The sequence below is a fragment of the Colius striatus genome, chromosome 1, assembly GCF_028858725.1.
Source record: "Colius striatus isolate bColStr4 chromosome 1, bColStr4.1.hap1, whole genome shotgun sequence".
Classification (NCBI taxonomy): domain Eukaryota; kingdom Metazoa; phylum Chordata; class Aves; order Coliiformes; family Coliidae; genus Colius; species Colius striatus.
The window spans coordinates 52,298,553-52,319,213 of NC_084759.1; the positions used below are offsets into that span (position 1 = coordinate 52,298,553).

Consider the following 20,661-nt stretch of genomic DNA (forward strand, 5'->3'; position numbering starts at 1 on the left):
TGACTTGCTGCCTGCTATCCTGAGCTAATTATCATAGTTGGTAGGGGTTGGAAGGGACCTTTAGAGATCATCTAGTCCAACCCCCTTGCAGAAGCAGGTCCACCTAGATCAGGTGGTACAGGAACGTGTCCAAGGGGGTCTCGAAAACCTCCAGAGAAGGAGACTCCACACCTCCCTGGGCAGCCTGTGCCGGGGCTCCCTCACCTGAACAGGAAAGAAGCTTGTCCTTAAGTGGAACTTTTTTTTGTTCCAGCTTCTTCCCATTACCCCTTGTCCTGTCACTGGATACAACAGAAGAAAAGTGCTGCCCCAACCTCCTGACATCCACCATTTAGATATTTGTAAATACTAATGAGATACCCCCTCAGTGTCTCTTTTTCCAGACTAAACAGCCCCAGTTCCCGCAGCCTTTCCTCGTATGAAAGATGCTCCAGTCCCTGATCATCTTGTTGGCCCAAGCGTGTCAAAAGGGATGTTGCAGTGAAATGGGAAATGGGGTAGCTGAAGAGAACTGAAATGAGGATTTACTGACTATTGCTACTGGGTTACACAGGAAATACTTCACTGGGTCCTTCATACAAAGAAAATACCCACAACAGATGTTTGAAATCCTTATGTGACACATTGAAACTGTTCAAACGCCTAAAGGTAACACAATGGAAAACATAAAGTCCTGTAGAAAAAAACAACTTGCATGTCTAATTCTTGAAAAAGATCAGCAAAGCATAACTTTCAATACTTGCTCTTGGAGCAGGCAATTTTGGATAAGCTACACCTGAGGACAATGACAGTGCACATAAATTACGCTTCATTTTCCTTGTTATTTATTCACTTACTTGCTGGTATGGAAGCAGTATGCAACTTATCACCCATGCACCCACTTAAGGTCATTTGGACTAAAATGTCAAGGATTCAGACTGAAAGACAGCATTAACCTGTTATTAGAATTTCTGTCGTGGTCATATCCAATCAAATTTGAAACCAGCATAGGCTAGAGGCAACAGAGTATATACTTAAGGCACTAGATTTCAATTTGCTAAAGAAAATTTCTCTTTTCAACTACGTGTACTGCAAGAACATTTCCCTGCTAATTTCTGTGGGATCAAATTGCCAGCAGCCTGTAAGGGCAATAGGTTTACTATTAAGTCTACATTTAGAAAATGCCAGGAGACACCAGTGATGACAGGCAAAATTATTCAAGTGCTTTATTATTTTATTTTGGATTCTAGACAGAATTCTGATACTCAAAACTGAGTGGAAACGACTTGCAGGTGCTGACCATCTGATATAGATATGATAGATGCTGCTTGGAAAATCACCTTCACAGAGAAACGTAACAGGATTTTACGATACACGATTTTAAGTGACCAAAAGGAGCCCAAGAATCAAAAATGATTCTTTCTCACTAGTAAAAAAGTGCAGCAGTCCTGCAGGACCAATGAAAAAATGAAAGTCCTTGCTTTAGCAAGCTTCAGGGTTGACTTGGATGTGTGTGGTCTAAGTTACAGAAGCTATTTTGTATGTATCATCTTTGCTACACTGAGATATTCTTTTTCTTGTGGCCACAACACCTCTTCATGGACAATACCCAACATCCTTTACATTTAAATGCTTTGGCTTAATGCATGTAACATGCATAAACCAGTTTTTATTTAGTCCCTCCAGGCTGACACAACGGATCTTTGGAGAGTTGGAACACAACGCACTGCTCTTTACATCCTAAAAATCTTCTGGGTAAACTGTCCAAGGAGGAGAAGAAAAAGAAAACAAAAGAAATTGGCAAAGCCAGTCTACTGCAACATCAAGTACGTGTGGATTTCTCTCTCTTCTCTTGTATTCCATTTGAAACTTTTTAGATAACACTGTAAGTCATAAAATCGTTGACTTCACATTAACGTTACAAACGGCGCCCATGTAACTTCCCTTCAGCCTCTCCCGGCAGACTACGGGGCTGCCCCTGTTGCTGTTGCGAGGCCGTGCTAAAGCTCATCGTGCTCAAGACCTGTAACCAAAGGAAAACAAAATATTACAAAACCTAATTATAGAAAGACTCAATGACTAGTTTTGTGGAGCAAAGCCTTGACTTTCTCTTTACTGCTAGTCAGTCAGTTCAGCAACCTGAACTTCATTTTGGGAGCCTCGCCAAATGCTGACCATGAGCTTTCATAAAGGATAAAAAATCCCACTGAGAATCCCTTCTAATGAAAAGTGAATTTGTTCACCAACTCAAGTCTTTTAAATATTTATCTGCTCTTTTTTCTTCAACCTTGAGAGCAGAGATCACCTTTGTTTTGTTCAATGCTACTCCAAGACATCAAATCTTATTGGAAGTCTGTCTGATTCTCAGGTCTTTAGTACCTGAGGCTAATCGCAGTCTTTTTGTCCCTTGATGGGCCTAAACCACAAGGAGCCAGATGCAGAGAGCACTGAGTAAATGCTGGCTCAGTTGGCTCAGAGTGCAAAAAGGCCCCACATAGATAAGCCAACAGCAAGAGATGTGGAGACAAGCTGTACTTGCTGACCTGGCAGATTTCAACTAGCACATTTATCTCAATGGTTCAAGTGTTCAGCAGTTCTTAAGTTCTGGAAGGAAGGAGGCTTTAAACCTTCCTAAGCTATTCATACGTACAGCTTCAGTTGTTCATTGTTTAAATGCCTCCCGTTTTGGGCTCTGAACATGCACTGCAGTAGACAGTTACAGCAGCAATGTAAAATAAAGACTTAAAAGATCATGCTAGAAAATTACACAGCAAGTGGCTTTCAGGCAAATTTCACACTGAAAAGATAAATAAGAGATACCTTATTTAACGTAGGTGCTTGACACTGAGGACTCTTAACTATTGGAAAAGTTTTTGTGACCTGAAGAATTCATAGACAGTAACTTACTGCTTAACAGACTACATTGAGCTAAAAGGCATTAACTGCAGATTGTCTAAGGGAGGCCTATGCAAATGTACTTTATTGAATATTTGTGGCTCAAATCATGTGGAACAGTTGGTTGTGTCTGAACTCTTAAGAACAGGTCATTGCTAACAATTTTCTTGTAGATTTTGACACGAAGCAAAAAACATATCCTGTTAGTGTAACTCCCACGTGAAGAAGCATCGCGAGATTCCTACAACCCACACCAGGTCTCTAAGAGCAGGGACAACTACACCAATGCAGTTATTTGTGCCTACTGATCCCACTCTTAATTTCAACAAGAATACGTATTTCAAAGAGCAAACAGCTGAATATGCATGTCTGTTACCTTTCTGAAAGGAGGATGTTGGATTTCTCTTCTCCTTTTCAATTTGTTGTATTAACTTTCGTATCTCGGAGTCATAGTCAACCCATTCGGGAACTATCCGGGCAGCAGCCTTTAGTTTTGGTTCTTTGGTTTGGGGATTGTTGCACTGAAAAGTTTAAAACACATTAGATGTAAGCAAAAGTGAATGCAAAAATATCACCTCTCCAAAGAAACTAAATTGATCTCCTCCCTCAACGACACTGAAACTAAACAGAACACTAAATATGCATTACCACAGAATCACACAATGGTAGAGATTGGAAGGGACCTTTAGAGATCATCTAGTCCAACCCCCCTGCCAAAGCAGGTTCACCTAGATCAGGTCACACAGCAACGTGCCCAGGTGGGTCTTGAAAACCTACAGAGAAGGAGACTCCACACCCTCCCTGAGCAGCCTGTGCCTGGGCTCCCTCACCTGAACAGGAAAGAAGCTTGTCCTAAGTTTAAATGGAACTTTTTCTGTTCCAGCTTTTGTCCATCACCCCTTGTCCTGTCACTGGACACTACCGAAAACAAGTGCTGCTCCATCTCCTTGACATACATCTTTAAAATACTTGTATTCATGAGGTCTCCTCTCAGTCTCCTCCAGACTAAACAGCCCCAGTTCCCCCAGTCTTTCCTCGTAAGGAAGATGCTCAAGTCCTCTCATCATCTTGATGGCCCTGTGCTGGACTCTCTCCAGAAGTTCTCTGTCCCTCTTGAGCTGAGGAGCCCAGAACTGGACACAGGACTCCAGATGAGGCCTCACCAGGGCAGAGTAGAGGGGGAGAAGAATCTCCCTTGACCTGCTGGCCACACTCTTCTTGATGTATCCCAGGATCTCACCATCCCACCATCTCTCCACTCTCCAACATATCGCTTTGATCTCTTTGCTCTTACATTAGTTCATACTTAAGATAATTCAACCAACATTTGAAGGCCAAGGGTGCAAGGTCATTTACCTTGATATTAATCAGGTAAAACAATACCAGCAAACAAATTGTACATAAACCCTGTTTAAATCATTTAGAACATTACATTGTAAATACTTCTATGTTGTGCTGCCTACATGGATGACAGAGACATAGCCAGCACAAGGCTACTAATATTCAGGCAGAATTACACAGGGAGATAGAAGATACACATTTGCATAAATTAAAATGGAAATGAAATCTGTTGGTTTTCTTTTTAACCAAGTTTGTGATGTTTCCTCTTGTGTTGCCTGGAAAGCAAACTGATTACTTCCATAGAATAACCTAAGTGGAAATCACAATAAAAAGTGATACATGGTAATTGGGATTGAAGTCTAGTAATTTCATTTCAAGCATTTTGAACAGACTACCCATGTTTAGTGGACAAAAAGGTTTCTTTTAACAACTGTCAAGACAAAACAAAACCTTTTACATACTTGAGTATGTTTTGCACCAGATTCCAGCTGTTGGTTTTTCTTCAGAGTTATGACTCTGAATTATCAGCCACACTACTTGGGGGTTGTCAAGAAATGAGGATGGGGACAGGGGGTGGAAAAATGAGATGGGGGTAGTAATGACAGAGATGATATTTTCTCTCTCTGGCACTGGGATTAAGCTCTGCTTTAACCCCAGGATTGAGTAGTTAAATGGATAGAGAAAGCCATGATAATATTCATCCTTTACACAGGTTCCTGGGCAACCTGCTCTGTAGGGAGTGGAACGGCAGCACACAACACCCAGACAGTTGAGGGTACTTCATTAGAGGTCCACTAACCTGATTACATATGGAAAAAAGGTTCAGAAAATGCAAGTACAGGTGTGAAATCCCCTGATCCTACGCAGTTACAGATAGCAACATTCAACTTTCAGGTACAATTTTCAGCTTGAACATAAGCAAGTTTGACAGAGGGCAAGTAGGAGAGGTCTCAGAGGAGAGGAGAAACCGTGGCTGCACTGAAGGGAAAGGGAAGTAGTGTTCCAGTTGTCAATCTGTAACAATAATTTCACTCAAAATCAACTCACCAAGTCTATTGTTTTAGCCTTTTTCTTGGATTCATCGTCACACCAGGTTTCACACCAAAGCCATTCCTGAGGGAGAGACTTGATAGCTACTTGATGAATCATATTGTTGGGAAGATCCTGCACAGATTTTGTAAACCCAGAAATTAGCATTGAATTTAATGTAACTGGTTATCAGACAACTATTTAGACTATCTTCGCTTATCACCATTGCTGCAAGTTGTTCTTACATTTCCTTTCAAGTGCTCACTACCTAGTAGATTCAAAACTTAGTCATGCTCATTCTGATGGTCAATCCCACCTCCCATTTCTCAAGTAAATTTTTCTTACACTTACTCTGTTCCTTCCTTAGCTTCACACAAGCAATCCTACTGTCTGATATTTACAGTTCAGATACTGCATGGAATACTATCAATACTATTGAGCAAAATTAGAGTGTGAAATTATTACAGCATGACTTAACCATCATGCCATTCCTCAGATTTGAGGGGAAAAAAAAGCTCAAAAGCATATAATCCAGGATTATGACACTAAATTTAGCCTCCTTCTAGGAAAATGGACTCCAGAAACGTGAGTGAAACTCCAGAAACATGTGAAAAGGAAAAGCTATTCAACTGCAATTCTGGCTCTCTTCCTTCACCTCAAACTTCTTTTTTAAATTATCTTTTAAACATTTATTATATAGTCAAGTACTCTCATCATGGAAACTCTGAACTGAATCTTGCTGGAGATAGGGAACAGTGTTCACAAATGAGAAAAACCTCAGGTGGTCACACCACTGCATGTATTCTGGCCATAGTTAAAAATAACAGGTATAATTGGTAGATGCATTGATAAGCTCCTTCACGTGTCCAACCCCTACACTGTAGTTAAAAAAAGAAATGGCAGCACCCAAGGAAGCTTTACTCATGTCTTCTTTGGCCAATTCACGTTGCCTTTCATAATGCAGACACAGAATCACAGAATGGTAGGGGTTGGAAGGGACCTTTGGAGATCATCTAGTCCAACCCCCCTGCAGAAGCAGGTTCACCTAGATCAGGTTGCACAGGAATGTGTCCAGGTGGGTCTTGAAGACCTCCAAGGAAGGAGACTCCACACCCTCCCTGGGCAGCCTGTGCCAGGGCTCCCTCACCTGAACAGTGAAGTAGTTTTTTTCTTATGTTTAAATGGAACTTTTTGTGTTCCAGCTTCATCCCATTACCCCTTGTCCTGTTGCTAGCTACCAGTTTACAAACTGTTATATGGAGAAGAAAGTATATGGAGAAGAAAATAGAAAGACAGTTGCTGGATCCAGGATTTAAAGTGAACAGCAGCATTTTTTTTTCCTTAAATCCAAACAAAAAGTTGCTTGTCCTTTCAGAAGTGATTTATCATCAACACTAAAATACATCTAGAAGATCCAAGACGAAACATTCATGAGTCAGGAAAATGAAAGAACAAGGGTAAGACAAGATTGTTTTTACCACCAGTGCCTAAATGATTGTCCATCCAAAATATGTAAACAGCTCTAGTGAAAGTCTTCTAGACTTTCACAGACAACATTTAACAATATGAGTGTTTCCACAGTTAGTCAGAGAACCTACATAACTTTCAAGGGAAACTCCTTGAAACTCCTAAGTGAAAAAACATTTCCAATTAAAAGATGTTACCTTTACATTCCTTTCTGCAGATCTTTATTCTTTTAATAGAAAGCAAGATGGCAAATTATCTATTTTTACTGAGTTGTTGTCAGTATAAATACTTGCCAAGTATTTGTTTTGTCATCTTTACATAAACATTCCAAGCTTCTGTTTATAAAGGTGCATTAAATACATTGTATTGGAAGGCTAGTTTTTACCATGTGTCATTTTTCTGCCTTGGACTTCTTTACTTACCATCCTTGGCATTTAAATGTACCTTTTTGCCACTCTATCTGCTTCTGTTTTGTGGTTTATATTAGCACAATCTTACCTGCCACCCACGAAGGCAGCAGTGCTGGCAGGTTAGCAAAGGGCTTAAATTGCTGCTTCTTTGAGAAGGGCAGTGAGCACTCCAGCCAGGTGTTTAGAACAAAAATAAATGTATTTATGACAATGCACCCCTGTCAGCACATAAAAGCTCTCCAGGAGTCCTGTAAAATATATTGCACTGTGGTTTGTACTTCTAGGAATGATGCTGTATTTAGTGTAAATGGTAGCAATGAAGACAGAAAGCGATTCCCATTGATACAGTCGGGCAATTACTGTGAAAATATTACTTTGAAATACTTCCCCTTCCATTCTGCCAAGATTTAGCTATCTTAAGGTCTGCTCTCAGTACTGAGGGAAGGGCAGTTGACACTTGAGAGCCTTTGGATTTGATCCAACAGACATACAAGAGTTCCATGCTATCATGTACCAATTCTGTGACTGAAAAGATGAGAATCTTGAAAGCAGAAAGAGACATATTGTTAATATTTTGAGAATATTACAGGAAACTAATTACTGTTTCTGAAAAGCAGCATTATGGTGGAAGTCCTGTAACCAGCTTCTGAATATTATAGGTCTTTCTGGAAGACACCTCATACATATAGGTAAGACTAAGTTTGAAAAACATATAGCTAGTCAGGACTCTAAGTGCATGATACAGAGCCAATAAGTTATTCTGTTGCCCAGAAAAGAGAGGTAAAATCCGACTGTTGCTGTTACATCAATCTTAAGAGTTACAGCTTAAAGCTGCTCCAATTCCTCGTGTCCAGCCTAGCTCAAGTTTGCAGTGCAGCTGTATTTCCTCTTTTCTTTGTCCAGTATCTTAAGAACTGCTATTTTCAATTTTTAGTTTTATCTCTGGAAAAAAAGCAAGAGGTAATAGTGTGCTTATGTAAGAGAGAGAAACCTGCTTGCAGAGAAAGGGGATGGAATGCAGGCACCGAGAGACATGAGCTTTGCTACTCCGAGATCCTTTTACTGCTATAGTCAGGTAAAGACTTCTTGTGCATTAGTAGTTTCACACACAAAATTACAAATGCAGGGACAATCTCACTTATGAATCAGCCTTTTGTCCAGAGAGGGACATAAAGAAAGAAATATTATTTACTCAGGCAGAAATCAGATGAACCGTGTTATGAATCTTGTACTAAAGAATCTCTACTACAGAAAAAAAGGAATAAAATAAAGAAAGTACATCTGGACCTACTTACATGCTGGTGACTTGCACTCTGACTTACTACACACTTAGCTTTAAAAACTGGTGGAGTGACATAAATGAAGACTACAGCCAACCCTGAGGTGACCGTGTCCAGCAACTGCTGAAGTGATTAGTAGTTAGCTTACAAAAATTAACCTTGTATTAATGGAAATGAAGAATCACAGAATCTTAAGGGTTGGAAGGGATCTCAAAAGATCATCTAGTCCAACGTCCCTGCCAGAGCAGGATCACCTAGAGTAGGTCACACAGGAACTCATCCAGGTGGGTTTTGAATGTCTCCAGAGAAGGAGACTCCAGAACTCATCCGGGCAGCCTGTTCCAGTGCTCTGTCATCCTCAACAGTGAATAAGCTTTTCCTTATGTTTCTTTGGAATACCTCTTATATTCCAGCTCATATCTGTTGCCCCTTGTCCTATCAGTGGACATCACTGAGAAGAGCCTGGCTCCATCCTCCTGACATCCACCCTTTTGAAGAGGAAAAAGCTCTGGCTAAGTAAGAATATAAATTACCATTATCAGAACACAGGATTATCATTAGACAAAACACAAATACGTATAGAACAACTACAAATAAAGGACATCTCTATCTTGGTTTTGTTTTGTTTTTTTCATATTAAACAATTATTTCAAGTAACCACCACTTAGTGTTTATTTTTCTGAGCTGTGCTTGTATTTGCACCTGAAAATGTCCTAAAACAGCAGTAAGGGGCACAAATAGTTTCAGATTTATACAAAGTACAGAAATCAAAATAGAAAATAATACCACACATTGAGAAAGAGGGAAAAAATCAAACCAAAATTGCTTAAAGCCATATTATACCTGATCTAGATTTGACAGACTGTTGGGGTCTTGGCTAAGAGCCTGGTACTGGCCCCGAAGCCTATCCCCAGCTGCAATCTTTCTGAACTTCTTAAGATCCACAACATATAAGGCACTACAAAGAATGAAGAAATTAAAAAAATAAATTAAGATTTGTGGAGTTTCACCTTCATTTTGATAACATTAATAAAAGTAACAAGAAACCAAAACCCATTCCCATCCCAAAGGAATGTTTTTTAAATTAAGGAGCTGAAGCTGCAACATAAAAGTGAAATCGAAACGTCATCACAGCTCATGCCTTATTTATCCCTTGCTGAGAATGACTATAGGGTAGTTGCTTTTGAATGCCTCAGTCATCTATACTGAAACATGGATTTTCATCAAATTCACAAACTGCACAGAAATACACAGGGAGTTCTCCTACCTAATGTGGTATTTCCTTTTCCCAAGGTGCGATGCCCAGTACCCCGACTTCCAGAAGCGGTACCCGTCCATTTCCTTACGGCTGTCACAGAAAGGTGTGTATCCATAGGGAGCTCCACTTAGATCTAGATCTCGCAGTTCCTTTAGGTCACTTCTCACAATCTAAATAAAAACATGATTGTTCAGGCTTTTTTATAATTTAATACCTTTTTTAAGGCACTTATTGTAGGAAGAGTCCCAAAGTTCAATTTTAATGAAAATAAAACCTCAGAGAAGCTACAACAGCAGAGCATAGATAAAGTGTTCCATTGGAATGACATTTACCAAATTATTGTTCAAGGGGGAAAAAAAGGGGTTTATTCATAGAATCATAGAATGGTAGGGGTTGGAAGGGACCTTTAGAGATCATCTAGTCCAACCCCCCTGCAGAAGCAGGGTCACCTAGATCAGGTCACATAGGAACGTGTCCAGGCGGGTCTTGAAGACCTCCAAAGGAAGGAGACTCCATGGAATACATTTAAGAAGAAAATGAAATAAAAAAGCAAAGTATTTTTAATTTATGGAGCAGTGTCTGTCAGTATTAAACTGCTTCATGCATGAGCATAACTTTCAAAATCTGCTGAGCATCTCCCTTGTCAAAAAAGACCCTTCCAGTTTGTAACATTAACTTGGGCACTCCAAAACTATTGCATCATTTGGAAATCTTTGTATCTAGCAATAAAGAACTTCTATAAGAGGTTATAAGGACATTTTATAAATGTCCCTTCATTTACTAATAAATTATTTTTTCCATCAAACCCCACTAATCTATCAGTGGTAAAAAAAAGTTTGAGCAGTTTTAGAGTACAGAGAAATCCTACCAGTAGCTGGGACAGATGACCAATACTACTATTGTATCCAGATGAAATTGCTGAAAGTTGCAGTCTGCATTGGTACATCTAAATTTAATTTATTGTCAAACTTCATAAAAGCTATAATATAAAAGTTCTGTTTCTCTTTCTCTCCTGTCCAGTTTTGGAGGGGGAGTGATTTTCTAACTTTGTGGACACCCGGCTAAACCACCACATGTCGAATGGTGGGGGTTGGAAGGGATCTTTAGAGATCATCTAATCCAATCCCCACTGCTAAAGCAGGATCACCTCAATCAGGTCACACAGGAACGTGTCCAGGTGGGTTTTGAAAGTCTCCAGAGAAGGAGACTCCACATCCTCCCTGGGGCTGCCTGTGTCAAGGCTCCCTCACTCTTACAGAACAGAAGTTTTTCCTTATGTTTAAATTCCTTATGTTAAATTCCTCATACATTTACACAGCTTTATTTTTTCTTACCTGGTCAGCATCGACAAATATGATTTTATCCACAGCCAAAGGGAAAAGAACATCCAAAAAAAGAATTTTGTAGCCCCAGATAATTCTTTGTTTTTCCGTCTGTTGATGAAGCCAGCGAGGCCATTTATATTGTACTAACTCATACTGGAAATCATACTTTTTAGCCATGTGAGGAATAACATCCTAGAAGAAGAACCAAAATCTCGTTAGTTACACATATATGCAACACACAAGGACTCAAAGAAAAAGATGGAATGTTGCAACACAGCTGCAGCAGTGTTGGCCTGACTGACTACATAATTTACCCTTTGCAAAGGTTTCTTTTAGTTATAGCAGTAGTCTCACCTACATAGATATGAAAAGCATTTCTTTCAAGCTCCTGGAGACCATCAGAAGAGAATAAATTACTTTATCACTGAGCTTTGGGTGCTGGAAAAGAACAACTTTATGAGACTTCAACAGCTCTTAGTATTTAATGTATTCAGAGAGAACGTCTAACTGCGAAAGCGTAATTGTAACTACATCATTATGCAATTGTTCTGTATTTTCAAAAACACTTCAAATGTTTCAGAAAGTTTAATCCAAGGAAGATGTTTTTCCTACCTTAAATGTCGGGGAGAGGTAGTTTTTCAGAAACCAAAACTTAACTGGTGTTTTCGTATGACGCAGGATGGAAAGCATCATAATTCTGTGGAAATACAAGTCTATAATAAACAAACAAATACACACAGGTCATTACATTCCAACCACACCTCAAAGGTTCTAAAGCTTTTGGAGCATACTTTTCTGCAACCTTGTTTAAGCACAAATTTCTCTCTATTTCTAATAAAAAGTTTTAAAGAGCATATGTGACCTGATCTAGGTGACCCTGCTTCTGCAGGGGAGTTGGACTGGATGACCTCTAAAGGTCCCTTCCAATCCCTACCATTCTATGGTTCTATGATATTCAAGACTGCTTTCAGATGGATTTATTCAATGCAGTATTAGAAGAAACAATTTCAAAAGTGAGTCCCTTTACAAGGTTTATTCTAAGAGAGGTGCCTGGTAAAATGAGCATAACAATTAACATCTCATATTAACCTGGCAACTGAGATGATTCATTTTAGAAACATACTTGGTTGAGTTTAATAGGTTGCTGAGAAGAAAAACAGTGGGAAAGAGAAAACATCATAGAAAGCATCATTTGAGTTAAGGTCCTCTTCAGAAAACCCTTAATAACAAAAAAAGTTGAGGTATTTAGAAAAAGTTAAATCCCTATTTTGTGTTCAATTGTTTGAAATTTCTGTGTCTTTTGTTTGGTGTAACCAGTGAGATGTGCAATATCTTACAAGGGACAAGGCTGTCTTAAAAATCAAGGAATAACAAACCTTAATATAAAGAAGCATGTAGAATGTTTTAAAATAAACAAATCTTCTCCCTTATGAAGGCTTGAATGAAAGAAATATACATGTTCAAATTGTGTGAGACTACTAAGAAATAAAAATCAATACATACAAAATACTGCTTTCCAAATGAATACGTATGAAAGAACTGAAAAATTTCATTCTGGGACAGGAAAAGTACTAAACCTGAACTTGTAGACGAGTGCTCACAGAAATCAGAAAAGTAACAGGAATGACTGTGAACAGATTAGGCAATTCTGTAAAAGCTGTCATCTCTTACTGAATGAAGATTGAGATAAGTAAGGCCATATCTGCACATAGTAGTATCCACAACTTGGACTAAATGTAAATAGATACAATTCTAATTAAGTGACTCCTGTTAGGTCTTTCTAAAGAGAGACTAAGTTTTATCCTTTGTGTTCACACTTCACACATGCCCTCATGTAAGACATGCAGAACATTTTTCTTTCTTCAGAGAACAATGGTATTTTTGAACATCTGTATGTTACAGAGTCACAGAATCTTAAGGGTTGGAAGGAACCTCCAAAAATCATCTAGTCCAAACCCCCTTCCAGAGCAGGACCACCTAGAGTAGGTCACACAGGAACTCATCCAGGTGGGTTTTGAATGTCTCCAGAGAAGGAGACTCCACAACCCATCTGGGCAGCCTGTTCCAGTGCTCTGTCACCCTCACAGTAAAAAGTTTTTCCTTGTGTTTCTTTGGAACCTCTTATGTTCCAGCTTGTACCCATTGTCCTATCATTGGACATCACTGAGAACAGCCTGGATCCATCCTCCTGACATCTGCACTTTATTTATTTGTAAACATTAATGACATTACCCCTCAGTCTCCTTTTCTCCAAGCTGAAGAGTCACAGCTCCCTCAGTCTTTCATCAGAAGGGAAATGCTTCACTCCCTTAAGCATCTTGGTGGCCCTGCATTGAACTCTCTCCAGTAGCTCCCTGTCTTTCTTGTACTGAGAGGCCCAGAACTGGACACAATATCCAGGTGTGGTCTCACAAGAGCAGAGTAGAGGGGGAGGAGAATCCCTCTCCACCTACTCACCATGCCCCTTCTCATACACCCCATAATGTTGAATCATTTTGCTCTAAAACAAGGATAACTTTGGTCCTCACTGTATACAACTTTTCTGTTACAACAACTTACTCTTTACACCTTGTTAAAAAGTAAGTTTTTTTAAGCATCTGCATTTTAGGATGAATGTTTACAGTATCCCTACAAAAATCTCATTTCCCTTTTACCTTTCCTTACCTTAAAAAACGTTCATATAAATGGCCTGAAGCAACTGAAAAAATGTTAAGAATATCACTTTTCTTTTCCTTCTCTTCTGTTGGAATTTCTTCTGAAAATCTAAGGAAAAAAAACCAACCCCAAATTATTACATAATATATACATTCAGCAGAAAGAAAATACCACTATGTTACAATTAAGCTTGTAAAGAATCAAAAGCAAGAAAATACACAACAGAAATATTCATCCTTCAGTAACTTAATATTTTATTCTGCTCCCACTGCACATGCCTATGACACCAAACCCTTTTGGGAGCAACACCTCATATAGCCAATCACTGAGGATAACCCATGGTACAACTGCAGTCTCCAATACCTTCCATTCAGCTGAACCCAGCTTTGGCAAGACCTCCATGTTATACCAAAGCAAAAGTGAGAAATACACGCAGCCAAAATATCTTGAGAACTGATTTATTTTAAAATCACTAACAGTTATTTTTCAGCTTCACTCACATGCGTCCTGCATCAGAACCAGCAATGCATATTTGTGATGTGAGGGATGTCTGTATAGGCCTGTAGGTGGTTGATATATTCTCTAAATGTAGATGGATATATTCTCTAAAATGCAAAGTGGACATAACAAAGATGGCCACACTAGGCCAAACCACATATTTAGCCCAGTATCTTACCAATAGCAAATGACAAGGCTGAGGAATAGTAGCCTTTCCTAGAATACTCTCATAACATTCAATGGTCTGTGGTGATGGGATTTCCCAAGATGCTTTTATACTACTGCTGAATTCTTCCTTAAATTAATCCAATTACTCTCTCTGTGGCTATCTACTCTAGATCTTTGAGGTATGTTGTCTAGAGGTTTTCTGTTTCTGCTGCACAGCATTCTTTGCTTGCTTTGAATTCCAAAGTCTACTGGGAATGTTTTTAACCATTTATGCCTTCCAGCACATACAGACAGGGGATGGTGGCTGCAGTCTCCATCAGAGCATTGTTTTACAGATCTCTGAACTGTAAAGGCTGCCTTAGCTAAATTGGTTACAGTACGGCTTGACACTTGTTGGAGATTCAACAGTCTTTTTTTGAGGGAAGTCATTTCTCACACTTCAGATTGTGTGACTTACTTCCATTAATTTTTCTTCTGGCTAGATCCCTCTTAAAAGTATACTTCAAAAAGTCTAAAAAGAAGTATCCCTCATAATCTTCTGGTACAAATAACACAAGTCTCACATCTCTAACAGATTTAAAAGAATTCACATCACTCACAATACAAAGCTGAAATCACAGAAGGTTGAAATGTAAGTGGTGTAAATATTCTTTCGAGAATCACACATTCGTTTCACTCAGCAATGGTAAGTGGGGATAGGACAGTCATATCTGACCAGGACTATAACAAACCCAAAAAGAAGGGACATCTGTGGAGTGTCACTGACTGTATGGTGTGGCATCTCTGAAGAAGACAGAGAGTTGGGCAGAGAGGAACCTCATGAGGTTCAACAAGGACAAGTGAAGAGTCCTGTAACTCAGGAGAAACAACCCCATGCACCAGTACAGGCTGGGGGTCGAACTGCTGAAGAGCAGCTCTGCAGAGAGAGACCTGGCAGTCCTGATTGATAATAAACTAACCATAAGCCAGCAATGTGCCCTCGTGGCCAAGAAGGCCAATGGCATCCTGGGGTGCATCAGAAGAGTGTGGCCAGCAGGTCAAGGGAGGTTCTTCTCCCTCTCTACTCTGCCCTGGTGAGGCCTCATCTGGAGTCCTGTGTCCAGTTCTGGGCTCCCCAGCTCAAGGGGGACAGAGAAGTGCTGGAGAGAGTCCAGTGCAGGGCCACCAAGATGATCAGGGGACTGGAACATCTTTCATACAAGGAAAGGCTGCGGGAACTGGGGCTGTTTAGTCTGGAGGAGAGGAGATTGAGGAGAGATCTTATTAACATTTACAAATATCTAAAGGGTTGGTGTCAGGAGGTTGGGACATCCCTCTTTCCTATAGTAGCTAGCAACAGGACAAGGGGTAATGGGATGAAGCTGGAACAGAAAAAGTTCCACTTAAACATAAGAAAAACCTATTTCACTGTTCAGGTGAGGGAGCCCTGGCACAGGCTGCCCAGAGGGGTTGTGGAGTCTCCTTCCTTGGAGGTCTTCAAGAACCTCCTGGACATGTTCCTACGTGACCTGATCTAGGTGAACCTGCTTCTGCAGGGGGGTTGGACTAGAAGATCTCTAAAGGTCCCTTCCTACCCCTATCATTCTATGATTCTGTGATAAGACAATCTCCCCCAACTAGCACTGAGTTATCACAGGCCAAACAGACTGCAACTCACAGTCCCAAGCAGTTTGTCTTCTTTCTTTCTGACATTTTGTCCTGTTTCTTATACTTAGTGATAGCAAGACTGAAAGCAGGTCAGCTTTATTTTAGTGTAGCCATCACCACATGTGACTATAAAGACCGAATATGAAAAAAGGGAAAAACAGGCTTTGATGTAAGTATCTTCAAAATATTGATTATGCAAAGCTTTACAGAAAACAGAGATCTTTCAAATTGAAAAAGCTGCTCTGAAGATATTGAAGTCAACTTGTAAGGCCACATGGGAAAAGCGGTCAATGAAGAAAGACAGCTCAGTTACAAAAGGCCTTAGGCAATGTGGTATGTACACGTGTCCCACGTCAGAGCACACGTGGATACTTACTATGAGCACAAGTGGATATTTGCTATCAATAATAACAAACATGTCCTGGCATGATTAAATATAAGCAAAGCATGCATTACCTTGTCATTGACTCCCGATTTCCCTTTTTTCCTGTTGTTCCATCACTAAGGAGATCTTCATTGATTTTATCAGGCTTTTTCTGTACCTAGTCATTAAAGTAAATGGATTTGTGTAATTTGGGAAGTTAGTTGATAGTAAGTACTGCTTCACTTGTAATATCTAACTATGGTGTACTTTCTGGCTAGGGCTGGACCAAAATCTTAATCAATTTCTATATCAGTAAAATACTCAACTGCATTAAATTGAACAGTAAAAGTGTCATTTCATGCTTTTAAACTATGTACAGAACTTACTGTAATAAGAAGTAATTAATATGAAAAATGAATTGATAATTAATAATTAACATGTTTAAGGCCTCTATACTTCTTCATACAAACACTAACTGAAAGTACAGGGAGGTGCATCTCATTTTCTTCCCTCATGAGTTTGTGATCCAACCATTAGCTGGCAGAAGAAGGGTAGCAGGGTGTTGCACCATGTATAAGATTTACCTAAAGGGCAACTGTGATTCTCACAAGCCCTTCACAAGCGGAGAGTAACAGATCTGTCACTGAAACATAAGCTCTCCTGTGCAACTTAAGCAATCTCTGCTCTCTTACCCACATGCTTAATGAAAGCTCCAAGTTATTTTTGCTTGGTGACTTTAATTTCCTTGATTAAAAGAAATTCATTTGTTTTAGAGAGACAAATAGCTTCTAAATCACCATTGGAATGTACTCAGTTATAACCATATTAGTTTCACATGTTTACATTGCTGAGCTAACACTTGCAGATTTCTGTTCACAATACATCCTGCATCTTTTTAACTGATGCTTCTGAAGCCTCACTCTGGGTAGTGTTGAAGTGATTCTACGGTTCAACTGAAAGACAGACCTTGCACATACTACTTACAAGCTTAAGATGTGCCACCTTTCACACAGAACAGTTTTGCTATTTTGACCCAAATGGCACCATTTTACTCTTTCACTGGTTTAAAGGCAAAGCTCATCATGCTCCAGAGAGCTACACATTTTCTTCAGGTTCTGGAAAATTCCAGTTATAAGACTGGAGAAAAGACTCATATGTGGTTTTAAAAATTCCTTTTGTACTTATGTTTACATTGTTCTCTTTCCTTTTCAACGTCTAAAATCGTGACACAATGTACCAAGGACATCTACACAAAAACATGATTTACAAAAGTGGGAAACATAAAATACTATGAGGTTCCTTCTCCTTAAAATAACATGTGTTTCATTATATCTTTTGGATACATCTTTAAGAATGAAAGTAATGTAATTTCATCTACACAAATTCAGTAGCTTAATGTAGAATTCAAGATGCCCAATTTTAACTTCCTCTCTGGTATCTGGAACTTCATGTAAATTCCCTCCTCACTCACAGGAGAGAACTGGATGTCTCAAGAGGTTTATCATTCCCTTGGTTTAATTACACACAAGAGCTGTGATGAGCAGTCCTTTGGGCTGTCTTTCTCATTCTATTAAGCAGAGAGGAAGTTTAAGGCATCCAGATTACACTCTTAGAATTTATCTCATCTAGCTTGAAGTGTCCATCTATACTATGCACACAGATGTATGATTTTAACAGCTATTTAAAGATATCCCATACATTAGTATAACCTGATTGGATCAAATGAACTACATCACTTTGCACATCCTTCTCTGCTTATACAAAATCTAAATTATATATTTCATTATACCTCTTCCAATTAAATATACCATAAGACACGTAAGCATTAGTCATATTTCATATAAGGAAATACTGCAGCCAAAAAAACCAGTATCTCTTTACATACTTGGACTTTGATAATTTTGCTTCTGAAGTTGTTTAGTACCACAGTAACATCTGTCAGGTCAGCTACGGAATCTGTTCCTTCATGGCTGTGAGGACAAAAAAAACCCCATGAAAATACACTGGCTCATTGAAATGTGCATTGAAAGAGAGTATAAGCTTCAGGATTGCTGATACTTACAGAAACTAAATTTCTTCACTTGGACCTAATTACTTCTTAACTTCAGAAGCTTTCTGAGTTTTCTTTATCACTAGATATTGTACATAGTAGTAACCCTCACATTTTAATTTGGATTTTCACGGGAAATTTTATTGATCCTTGGAAAAATGCAGCAACCTAGAGCTGAATACATTACTATGTATTATACAGGTATATATTACATTAAAATACTTTCTTTTTTCAAATATGGAAAACATCTTGGAAATTGCTGTGATGACATTAAATGTAATTTTAAACTAAAGCTGCTTTAAAATGTCTAGGGAAAGCTGAGGCACATACAGGATAACCAAGGGTTCAGGCCCAGCCAACATGGCTTTATGAAGGGCAGATCCTTTTTGACCTATCTGATCTCCTTCTATGACAAGATGACCTGCTAGCGGATGAGAGAAAGGCTGGGGATGTGGTCTTCCTGGACTTCAATGAGGCCTTTGACACAGTCTCTCCACAGCATCTTCCTGGAGAAATTGGCTGCCCCTGGCTTGGATGGACCTGCTCTGAGATGGATGAAAAACTGTCTGGATGGCTGGGCCCAGAGAGTCATAATGAATGGAGTTACATCCAGCTGGCAGCCAGTTACCTGTGGTGTCCCCCGGGGCTCATTACTGGGGCTTGTTTTGTTTAACATCCTTATCAATGATTGGGATGAGTGCACCCTCTGTAAATTTGCTGATGACATGAAGCTGGAAGGGTGTGTAGACTTGCTTGAGGACAGGGAAGACTCTTCAGAGGGACCTGGACGGGCTGGAGCAATGGGCTGAGGCCAATTGCATGAGGGTCAACAAAGCCAAGTGCTGAGTCCTGCACTTGGGACACAACAATCTCATGCAGTGCTACAGGCTTGGGGCAGACTGGCTGGAAAGCTGCCTGGAGGAAAAGGACCTGGGAGGTGTTAATTGACAGCCAGTTGAACATGAGCCCGCAGTGTGGCCAGGTGGCCAAGAAGGCCAATGGCATCCTGGCCTGTATTGGAAGCAGTGTGGCCAGCAGGACCAAGGAGATGATTGTCCTCTGTACTTGGCACTGGTGAGGCTGCACATTCAGTACTGTGTCCAGTTCTGGGCCCTTCACTACAAGAAGGACATTGAGGTGCTGGAGCGTGTCCAGAGATGAGCAACGAAGCTGGTGAAGGGTCTGGAGAACAAGTCTGATGAGGAGTGGCTGAAGGAGCTTGGGGATGTTTAGCCCAGAGGAGGCTGAAAGGAGATATGATAACTCTCTAAAACTGTCTGAAGAGGAGGTTGAAGCAAGATGTGTGTTGGTCTCTTCTCACTAGTAATAAATAACAGGATAAGAAGAAATGTGCTCCAGTTGCAGCAGGAGGGGTTTAGACTGGACATTCGGAAGAACTTTTTCACTGAGAGGGTTAATAAGTATTGGAACAGGCTGCCCTGGGAAGTGGTTTAGTCATCATCCCTGGAGATATTCAAAAGATGAGGGGTGCTGAGGGATATGGTTTGGTTTAGTGATGAGCTTGGCAGTGTGAGGCTAGTGGTTGGACTTATGATCTTAAAGGTCTTTTTCAATCGTAATGATTCCATGATACTTCACCACAGTGCTGAGATAGGAAAGACTGGCTTTCAACTGGTTGGCTTTGGTAACCCCTAAAGGCACAGCTGTGCAAGGCACCACATGAACATGTGCCCTATTGAACATCCAGTTAAAACCGCTCAGGCATCTGAAAACTGTACTGCTGTCCACTGAATAACAAGTATGAAAAATGTTGCTGTCACTCTGTGATACAATACAATAACATAATTCTCAAATTTTATAGCTTTTATAACTCAATAGCCCATATATTTTTTCGTTCATTTCTGTCCTTTAACAGCATTACATTTTTTCCTTTTGCTAAGGCTACTTGTACAAAAAATTGGTTTAAGAAGATAACTTGCTACCCCTTAGGCTTCTTTTTTTTCCTCCATAAAACAAAAAAATTTAAATCTTGCTTCAATCTGTTTCATATTACTTACCAAAAAAGGATAGCATTTTATATAGTTATCTAAATCTTCTGTTGAATACATTCCAGCAAAAACTGTCTGTGATTACTAAGTTTCATAGAAATTGATGATTTTTGCACAAAACAATCATAGAATCACAGAATTATTGGTTTGATTTGATCAATTCCAATCATGACTGGAATATCTTCAGGTTTGTCTTCACTTTTCTACTCTCTGATTTAGTTTAAATTACCACACTTTAAAAATATTGAACATTTGGACAAGAACTGTCTTTTTATCACAGGGATGT

The 20,661-nt window shown here is 39.6% G+C and overlaps 1 protein-coding gene across 2 annotated transcripts in view; it reads right to left on the minus strand.

The window, feature by feature from the left end:
- Window positions 1-1,180: 1,180 nt before the first annotated feature.
- UGGT2 (UDP-glucose glycoprotein glucosyltransferase 2) overlaps window positions 1,181-20,661 on the minus strand; it is a 94,654-nt gene continuing 75,173 nt past the window's right edge. The window contains exons 30-39 of one of the 2 annotated variants that reach the window (XM_061996084.1): window positions 18,202-18,286; window positions 16,409-16,494; window positions 13,649-13,747; window positions 11,597-11,681; window positions 10,994-11,176; window positions 9,669-9,829; window positions 9,245-9,359; window positions 5,263-5,379; window positions 3,251-3,395; window positions 1,181-2,002 (exon numbers count right to left, since the gene is read on the minus strand). In XM_061996084.1, the coding sequence (XP_061852068.1) occupies window positions 1,980-2,002; window positions 3,251-3,395; window positions 5,263-5,379; window positions 9,245-9,359; window positions 9,669-9,829; window positions 10,994-11,176; window positions 11,597-11,681; window positions 13,649-13,747; window positions 16,409-16,494; window positions 18,202-18,286 (1,099 nt within the window). In that variant the 3' untranslated portion in view covers window positions 1,181-1,979. Of the gene's footprint in view, window positions 2,003-3,250; window positions 3,396-5,262; window positions 5,380-9,244; window positions 9,360-9,668; window positions 9,830-10,993; window positions 11,177-11,596; window positions 11,698-13,648; window positions 13,748-16,408; window positions 16,495-18,201; window positions 18,287-20,661 lie in introns of those variants that run through there. The other variant, XM_061996089.1, reaches the window with a different exon arrangement.